The sequence below is a fragment of the Lolium perenne genome, chromosome 4 (assembly GCF_019359855.2).
Source record: "Lolium perenne isolate Kyuss_39 chromosome 4, Kyuss_2.0, whole genome shotgun sequence".
Lineage (NCBI taxonomy): Eukaryota > Viridiplantae > Streptophyta > Magnoliopsida > Poales > Poaceae > Lolium > Lolium perenne.
Genome location: NC_067247.2, coordinates 170626981 through 170637068, shown reverse-complemented (window position 1 = coordinate 170637068; position 10088 = coordinate 170626981). Strand labels below are relative to the sequence as shown.

Sequence of the window (10088 nt, the reverse complement as noted above, 5' to 3'; positions counted from 1 at the left end):
CGCCATACATGGGATTCATAGCCATAAGGCGCCGGGGCCGGATGGTTTCACCGGGGCCTTCTTCAAATCATGTTGGAGCATCATCAAGCATGACCTCTTGGCCGTCGTCAACGACTTCTCCAATTTGCGCACCAACAATCTACATTGGCTCAACTCCGCAAACATTGTTCTTATCCCCAAGAAGGAGGGTGCCGAGGACATATCCGATTTTAGGCCTATTAGCCTCATACATGCCGTGGCCAAGATCATTGCCAAGATGATGGCCACCCGCCTTGCTCCTCATATGAACAACCTCGTCTCCAACGCCCAAAGCGCCTTCATCAAAAAAAGAAGTATTCACGACAATTTCTTGTATGTGAGGAGCTTGGCTAGAAGACTCCACAAGTCCAAAACGCCCACGCTCCTCTTCAAACTTGACATAAAGAAGGCCTTCGACTCCGTCCGATGGGACTACCTCATGGATCTCCTTGAGCACCTTGGCTTCCCATCAAACTTTAGAGATTGGGTTTTCGCCCTCCTTGCTACGGGCTCCTCGAGGGTTCTCCTAAACGGGCTTGCCGGCGACCCTATTAAGCATGGGAGGGGTCTACGCCAAGGAGATCCGTTATCGCCCCTCCTTTTTGTGCTCTCCATCGACCCGCTTCACTACATCCTCCGCAAAGCTACCCAACAAGGACACCTACACCTCCTAAGGGGAAGAGTTCCCACCATACGGACTTCTCTTTATGCCGATGATGCGGCCATTTTCATGGCCCCCCACAAGGAGGATATCATTTTCTTGGCTACTACTTTGGATCGGTTTGGAGAGGTCACCGGCCTAGTCACAAATTGTGCCAAAAGTCAAGTTGCACCCATCATGTGCAACAACATCGATCTCCAAGATGTGCTACAACCGTTCCCCGCTAGACTCACTTGCTTCCCTATGCGATACCTTGGGTTGCCCCTCTCGCTCACTAGATTGAAAAGAGTTCATCTACAATATCTTGAGGATAAAGTTGCCGGGAAGCTCGTCCCTTGGCTAGGCAAGCATACCACCATGGCCGGCCGCATGGTGCTTGTCAAGGCGGTGCTCACAAGTGTGGTCATCTACTTCATCACCGTCCTAGAATTACCTTTGGAGGTTCTCTTAAAGATTGATAGCATTAGGAGGGCCTATCTTTGGGCGGCTTGTGATAAAGTGTCGGGAGGGAAGTGCAAAGTGAATTGGGACCTTGTTTGCAAGCCTAAGGAGAAGGGAGGCCTTGGAATTCTAAACCTCCATAAATTTGCTTCCGCTCTTCGTTTGAGGTGGCTTTGGCTAGATTGGACGGATCCTTCCAAGCCTTGGAGAGGTCTTGAGTCTCCTTGCAATAGCCATGATAAGGAGCTTTTTGCGGCCGCCACAAGGGTGACCATCGGTAATGGTGAGAGGGCCCTCTTTTGGGACTCTTCTTGGCTTGATGGAATTCGGCCAAAAGACATAGCACCCCTCATCTACGATATTTCCAAAAAGAAGAGATGCACCGTCCGGAAGGCCTTACAAAACAATTTTTGGGTCTCCCAAGTCAACCTCCAATTCGGGCTAACCTTAGAGCACATCACCCAATTTGCTAAGCTTTGGGACAAACTATCAAACATCCACATCAATGATGATGAACAAGATACAATCATTTGGAAGCTCACAACACATGGCAACTACTCCTCGAGCTCGGCTTACAAGATGCAATTTGAGGGCCTCACAAACTCCGCCATGCCGGGCATGGTTTGGAAGCATTGGGCTACACCCAAATGCAAGATCTTCACTTGGCTTGTGCTTCAAAATAGAGTGTGGACGGCGGATAGGCTAGAGCGCCGGGGGTGGCAAAATTGTGGAAATTGCAAGCTTTGCAACCAAGTTCAAGAATCCGCGGCACACATTCTCTTCACTTGCCGTTTCACAAGAAGGGTGTGGCTTAGCATCAAGGATTGGCTTGGTCTTGTTGACGTCGAACCGGATAGATGGATCGAGGCCGCCACGGTCCATGAGTGGTGGACAAGCTTTGTGCAAAAAGATGGACAATCAAGAACGGCGATGTCCTCTCTTGCCATGCTTGTGTCATGGGAGGTGTGGAAAGAGAGAAACGCGCGTGTGTTCCGGAACCATTGCTCCACCGTTCTCATGGTCGCAACAAGGATAAAAAACGAGGCGACTCTTTGGGCTTCCGCCGGAGCAAAAAAGTTGGGTAATGTAATGCCGGGAGAGTAATCCTTTTCTTGTTTTGGGTCTTGGCTGCGGCCTTGACCGTTTGGTCTGTAACTTAACTTGCTTAAACCTTCTTCTCTATCAATGAAATGGCAAATCTTTTGCCTCGTTTCAAAAAAAAAAATATACTTGCTATTAGAGTATAAAGATTGGTACCTGCTTGCTATTGGAGTATAGCCTGATTAAGCTAGCTCGGTGCCTTTAGTTCTGAATTGAATTATATATTTGCTATTAGAGTATAAAGATTGGTACTTGCGGTATTGGAGTATAGCCAGCTTTCAGTGCCTTTAGTTCTGAATTGAATTATATACTTGCTATTAGAGTATAAAGATAGGTACTTGCTTGCTATTGGAGTATACAGATTTATGCTTGCATTAGACTAACTAGTTTTTTGGAACTGGGCTATTATTTCAAAATTAACCTACACCACTATAAGCAGAACAAGTCAGCCATATCCCCAACGTAAAAATTAAAATGTGGAGCTACACTAGCCTTGCATATATCAGTATGAACCTATACCACAATTACCAGAACACGTTTCCAAACTTCCAACATAGAAACCAGAATGTGAGCCACTAATATTTCAGACTAAGGACTGCACATAGAACACCATTAGCAGAAGAAGTTGGACAAACCTGGAATTACCTACTGATTATGGACTTCGGCATTCAGCTGCTACATCATCGTACTATATACAACAATGATACATTGACAAATCAAGATGAGTTACAATCAATATATATTGCTGATATATATGAAGGCCATGGATCATGATCTAGGCTACACATTATTTCCTGGCAAAATAAGGTTATACTATTGTGGACTAATAGCTAAAATTAATTACACTTATCCCTATACAGATACAATCATCATCATCATCATCACTCAAAAATTATTCTTGAGGGAAGCAAACCTCCAAAACAACCATCTTCCTTCGATGCTGCCATGTTCTCACAGGGCACTAGTCTAAGAGTAGAGCTGTTGGCATGCTTACCATACTTGACCTTCAGCTCCCCAAGGCTTCCGGCAAACACCTGATCCAGCCATGCCTGGAGAGGCCTCTTGCCCTCTGATGCCCACGCCGCTGCAATTATTTGCTCCATTGCGCCGATATCAATTTCCAGTGTGCAGCCAGAACCTAGAACTCTGCGGAGTGTATTGCTCAACTCCTGCAGCATGTAGTCGGCAACTTTGTCAAAGTCGAATGGCTTGAAATCGATCGACCCATCAGCCAAACACAAGAGACTGTCAATGGATCTCTCTGGAGAGCCACATGAGTTGTCGTTGCTGCCGCTGTGGTCGTCCACATTATTGGATTCATCCTCGTCAATGGGGAGGTTCAGGTCGAAGGGCACACTTGATGTTCTGTGCAGTCGCTTGGAAATGCTCGGTGATTGTTGCAGCTTTTCTTGGTCATCAGAAATATTGAACTTTCGCTTACTGACAGAACCCCCAGAGTACAAGGATGCTTGAATTTTGGTGTGACAGTGCCCTGGGGCAATTACAACCTTATCACCATGGGCTTCGCCGGTGCTCGATGTACCCGATTCTACCAGTATCTTCAGTTGATGCCCTCTAGCTGCCAGGATCTTTTCTTCAGAGAAAGTATGACCCTCTTCCACTCCAACAGACACACTTCTGGAGCCTCGGATCTTTCTTGTTGACAGCACCACAATCGCATCATTAACGTCAACCTCCTTGCCACGCATGTCTCGGAACCTACCAGTGTCACTCGCATGAATCAGAGTGTCCTGCACAAGGCAGTCAGCTTTATCGACATTGTCAAGGAAGATAACAGATCTCCGCTTCTTACTCAACTCATCAACGATAAAGTCAGTGCCAGTCTTTCCTCTGTAACTTGAGTCACCCCAATCCTGGGGACTCAGATCCAGATAAATCATGTTCTCTTTGCTGCCATACATGAGCTCTGCAAGCGCCACAGCAACTGTCCGCTTGGCCATGCTGTCAGAACCATGAAAACTAAACCAGATGTCGTTCTTCTTGTTTGCACCACGGCGCCTTTCCATTGACTTGCATCGCACAATGGCTCCACAAATAGCACTCAAGGCTTCCTCCTGCCTCCCAACTGTCTGGAACAGGCGTTCCACAAGTAGCTTGTAATTGCTCAAATCAGAACCTTGTGCTTCAAGATATGAAGGTTTCTGCCAATGACCAAAGGCCGACACACCTCTGGAAGTTGCTGAATGCCGAGCACCAGGTGATGTTTGCCCCATATTTGTGGAATTCCCGGAACAGGCATAGGGTTGTGCAAACAGCCTTGGAGACTTCAGATACAAATCATCCACTTTCTTGGGTATAGACTTTTGTTGGGTAGCCTTGGAAGAAGATTCACGAGGCGTGCCCAAAACCAAGTCAGTTGCCACAGATGCGGCAGATGATGGTGACACAAGATCTTCACGATCATGACAGTTTAACAGGGTTTCATGTTGGGATTGCACACGCCTATCTTGAAGGTGTTCATCACTCTTTGAATGCCCAGCTTGAAGTTCCAATACAAGGTTTTCATTCCTTTGGTTGGAGATAGATGGAGGTGAAATACTCTTTGTGGACGCGTTGGTATGTGAAGCGGACACTAAAGAAGGTCTAACAACCTCCCTTTGAAGTGCAACTGATTCAGAACTTCTGTTCAGATTTGCTGCTCTTTCCCCCTCAGCTGGAACACCAGTATAGTTTGGAAATAACTGGTATGGGCCACTGCTGATCTTGTGGCAGCCTTGGTGGAGCCGCAGGCAGTACTCGTTCCACTTCTTCTGTAGATTCGATATTTTTGAATTCAATACCATCTGATCTCTGACCTGCACTGAAGAAAAGCTGTACGTATTTTATACCATTGATATCCAAAGTTATGCATCTATCAAAGCGATGGCATGCACATTAATTAGTTAAATGTTAGAAATATGTAAATAGCTTCACACCTTGACTGCATCAAATCCATTGTTAGGACCTATCATGCTGCCATTCTGCAGCAGGGAAGGTAGACCTCCCTGGTGATGGTCTTCAGCTGTAATGCCACTTCCTCTAATGATAGTGGCAACTTCTTGCTCATATATATCATTGCAGGGTTGACAACGAAGGGCCTGAGGGCAGGAATTCGCTACGAGGCTGTTAGCTTCATACGTATCATGAACAAGTCCTCCGAAAGGAACGTGCGATTCCATAAAGCTGCAAATTACAAGTTCGCAATTGTAAGGTAAAGCTGACAGGAGCGAAAGGACTACAACTTGGAACTTCAGAGTTAAGTATAGCTGGTACTTGTATTCGCAAGACATCCTACTTCAGTAAACCTTTCTGACTCTGCGGTTACTTAAGTATAGCTGGTACTTTTTGCCCCAATGCATCAGAACTTCAGAGTTCAGACTGAACTTGTGGTACTGAAGAATGTCTTGTTTCTTCATGAAATGCATATATTTTATGTTTAATTGTTCACAGCCTCGTTTTTTATCCTTTCTTTAAGTGTCTTTACTTTGTAATTAAGATATTCTGAAAACATGGAGCAGAAACACTAAGGATCCCCGGTCATCCCGGCCGAGCCGGATTAGTTTTTCTTTTTGGTAGCTCGTCTTTCATGGTGGGTTCTGGGCATTTTACCACCTTAAGCTAAAAATGCCCTCTCTTTGTACAGTCTGGATCGTTTTGTTCCCTCTTGCTTAATGAAAAGGCAGTGCTCCTGCCGGTTGCTCCAAAAAAAAAAACACTAAGGATCTTCAGCACAACTAATCAGGGATAAAGGCATCACTATCAGTCTTACATACAGAAGTTGCAAACATTGACTGTGATGTATAGTATCTGAAGACTGAAGTGAAGTTGTACCCACCACAAAATAAAGTTTAAAGTTCCAGGCGGCATTTTCCTCACCATTGAAACGTTAAAATGACAAAGGAAAACGCAGGGATGAAAAACAAAACCATAACAACCACAGTAACACAAAACTTGAGTCTGTGCTTTATTTAAACATCAACACATCCTCCAAAGGCCATAATAACACGCCTCAAGATAATAGGCATGCTCAAGTCAATAAATTAAGTAAGTAGTATATTACCAGGTCAAGCATTGAGAAATGACAAACTAACCGTACTTAACGGAACGAGTAGAGCCATTAGAAAACAACTAAGTATGTTTCAAAAATGATTTAGCCACACAGCATATTTAAAGACCTCCGTGTAAACTCGACTAATCAGATAGTATTATGGAAGAAAAGCATCGAGGCCGACGGGAATACACCAAAATCTGCCCTCAAAACATTAAATTAACGAATGACATGAACTAGTACTAATCCTTACCAGACAGCTAAGGAACATGATGATAATAAAATAAACTAAGCGTGCGGGAGTCACCAAATGGATGGCAATCAAAATCGTAAGCATAAACAATTCATGGAAGGTAGTAGAAACAAAAGCGAAAAAGGATGTCAACCTTGCAGGCCTGGAGAAAGCCGCGGCCGTTGTGGTCGCCGGAGGGATGAACGCGGAGGTGCTGGCTCCGGCGCGCACGGCGGTGATTGGCAGCAGCTGGAGCTCCCAATCCTTGTCGAGCAAGGGGAACTTGGAGAGGAAGGTGAGGTAGGTCTCGTAGGTGGCGGACCACCCTAGCACGCAGACGCGGCCGGCTCTGTGCGTCTCCAGCACCCGCGTCACCTCCGTCACCACCCGCCGCCCCGTCTCCTGCAGCTCGCCGTCGTCGGGGACGAGGTCCTTGAGGTCGCCGATGCTTATGATGAGGCCAGAGGTGGCGCTGGCCATGGCGGCGGCCACGCCGAGGTCCGTGTGGTCGATGGAGGCCGGGCCGACGTGGAGGAGGCGGTAGGGCGAGGCGGCGGCGAAGTCGGCGGCGGCGGAGGCGGCCCCGACGCCGACGAGCATGGGGTTGCGCCCGCGCGCGAGGACCTCGCCGATGCGGCGGAAGTTCTCCTCCCCGGTGCCGCTCCCCGCGGCGGGCGAGGGCGCGTCGGCGTCGTCGGCGGTGGCGAAGCTGCAGAGGAAGAGCGGCGGCGGGCGGCTCCGCGTGGGGAGCCGCCCGAGCATGGGCATGGGCGGCGCGGGGCGGAGGATGGCGAGCTTGATCTCGCCGCTGCGGAAGCCGGCGTCCCCGAAGACGCGGCTGACGACGGGGTCGTCGAGGATGGCGAGCACGAGCTGCGAGAGCTCGACCTTGACGGCGGCGGGCGGCTGCGCGGTGGCGGCCTGGTGGTAGAAGTGGAAGGTGTCCGGGTTGCGGCGCTGGTTGGCCTGCGAGCGCTTGACGGCCGCCATGAGCGAGTTGGACACGGGCGGCTCCTGCTGCTCGTCGGTGGCGGCCGAGGAGGAGGTGGAGGCGGAGGGGAGGCGGTCGAGGGAGACCGCGAAGCAGAGCTCGAGCGCCTTGAGCTGCACGCGCGGGGCGTAGGCGGCGCTGCGCGCCCGGGCCAGCGCGTCGCGGAGGAGCGGCGGGGCGGGCGGGGAGAGCAGGGCGGAGATGAGGTGGAGCGAGGTGGTCTGCGCGTGGGCGCGGCGGCGCGCGGACACGACGGCCGCGTCGAGGGCCGTGACGGCGGCCGGCGAGAGGCACTGCCTCGCGGCGGGCACCGGCGTCGGCATGGACGGCGCACGCACGCGCGGGCGGGCGGGGGTTTGGGATTGGGATTGCGGTTGGGGGACTCACTCGGCTGTCGAGTCACAGGTGGAGAGAAGGAAGGACCTGGTTGCGACGCGCGGGGACCGAAGTGGAAAGTTCCGAGGGGCGGATAAGTAATATGGGGAAGTTGGAGGGGTGTCGGCCGCTGGGTGGAGGGAAGAAGAATAATTGGGCAGTAGGGAGGTGGAGAGGTTTATATACGGCGGGTGATGATGATGATATCTGCTCCGCCTCTTTTCGGTGATGTGGTGGGGCCCAACGACAGCGACAGCAACAGTGGGTGCTGCTTTCTTTCTTTCTTTCTTTCTTTCTTTCTGGAGTGGAAATGAAATGGAATTTGGTGGAGGCAGCACCACACCACACAGGGCATATATGCAGCTGAGCTCAGTGGCAGTACAAATTACTCTTTTGGTTAGATCACTGTGCTGGGCTGTGGTGTGGTACACACTGTGCAACCATGCATGCACACAACAAGATGATGATTCTTCTCTTCTCCTACTACCAAGACGAGATCCTCACAGACTCACAGTGGGGTGAAAGATATAGTACAGGCAACTACAGGTACCACCACCCATGAGATCATGCAAATCCTGCTAGGAAAGGCAATGGGATCTAGTATAAGATAGGTGTACCACGAGGACAGGACAAGCGCCGAACTACTAGCTAGGATCTCCATGATATTGTCACCATGACCAAAATGACATTAGAGCTCAAGTCGTGTTGATTAGCTTATCGGCAAAGCTATCATATTATCTTGAACGATATGAATGGTTTTCGATAGGGGCCAACATATAGTGATACTAAACGGACATGAATTTTCACAACCTAGGTACTCCTCATTCAGTGATCAGCAATTAAATAAAAAAAGTAGTACTAGATAATATTTAAAAAAGAAATAAATATTTGCATGTATAGGCTATATGCAGATATGAAGTTATTTTTTTATTGAAAATTTTCATGAGACCCGAGACCATCTAAGTATTTTAAGTCATTCTAGTTATCTTCTTTCTGTTTCTGAATTCATGGAAGAAGCAAAAGATTTTCGTGATCTTACTACGATGTATTCAAAAAATAGCCCTCAACTTTAACCCAACGGATGATTTTCGATAGCGGCGAACATAAAGTGATAACAAACGGACATGAATTTTCGGAACCTAGGTACTCATGATCCCGCGATCAGCACTACAATGGAAAAAATGTACTAAATGAAAAATGACATAAATATATTTGCATGTAGAGGGTATATGCAGGTATGAAGTCATATTTTTTCTTGAAAATTTACACGAGTAAATATGAAGGCGATGCGCCGATATGTATGTATCTTAAAAATTCCCGAAACCTATAAATACGATTTTGGGGCAAGATTCCTTCACGGCTTCATGAGACCTGAGACCATCTAAGTATTATAAGTCATGCTAGTTATCTTCTTTTTTCTGTTTGTGAATTCATGGGGAAAATTCAATTCGGCTCCCGTATGCATATGCTTCCACTACCAAAAAAATTAAAATCTCAAAAAAAAAAAGATAAAAAATTCCACATGTAATCTCGTCAAATTTCGCGAGGAACCAATATTTTGTGTTGTCCATATAAAAAAAGAGAAAAAATATCTTATGAAAAGCCTTATTTTCAACATTGAATTTTATCTTTTTACACACGCCACACGACAGGTCGATTTTTCACGAAATAACTTTGTGAGCGTGTGGCACGTGAAGATATACGTATAATTTTTCGTTACAGTTTTTTAAAATTTCAAAATATGTGTAGCGTGCATTTTTTAAATAGAGAGAACATGTGCTTCCATGTGCCAAAACACAACTCTCCATGGAAGCAGCTGTCGAGGGTACTCCTCGGCAATGCCCTCCGATTGGGGCTTAGGGTTGATGGAATCCTGCAAGCTGACACGAGACATCGGTTCACAGACAAGCGGGGAGAGCGATTTACCCAGGTTCGGGGCCCTCGATGAGGTAAAACCCTTACGTCCTGCCTGTCTGATCTTGATTATGAAGATATTGGGTTACAATGGGGTGCCGAAGAGTTCGGCTAAGATCTCATCGAGAGGCTAAGTTCTACGGCGGCCTAGCTCTAGACTTTTGGTGGCTAAGATATCTATGGTTGATTGTGTCCCTCGGCAGCCCCTCTCCTGGCCTTTATATAGGGGGCCAGGTCTCAAGAGGTCTAACCGAGTACGACTAGATTTATAGTAGTTCTAAACTTAAACTTTCCTTGTTCGGCTCCT

At 47.8% G+C, this 10088-nt stretch overlaps 1 protein-coding gene across 1 annotated transcript; it reads right to left on the bottom strand.

Moving 5' to 3' along the window:
• Nucleotides 1-2888: 2888 nt before the first annotated feature.
• LOC127294721 (protein DWARF 53-LIKE) lies at nucleotides 2889-8015 on the bottom strand. Its single transcript, XM_051324596.2, has 3 exons — nucleotides 6656-8015; nucleotides 5158-5404; nucleotides 2889-5037 (listed from the first exon to the last, which is right to left on the bottom strand). Exons 1-3 carry the CDS (start codon nucleotides 7813-7815, stop codon nucleotides 3103-3105), a joined length of 3342 nt encoding a protein of 1113 aa, XP_051180556.1. The 5' UTR covers nucleotides 7816-8015; the 3' UTR covers nucleotides 2889-3102.
• Between the last annotated feature and the right edge of the window lie 2073 nt (nucleotides 8016-10088).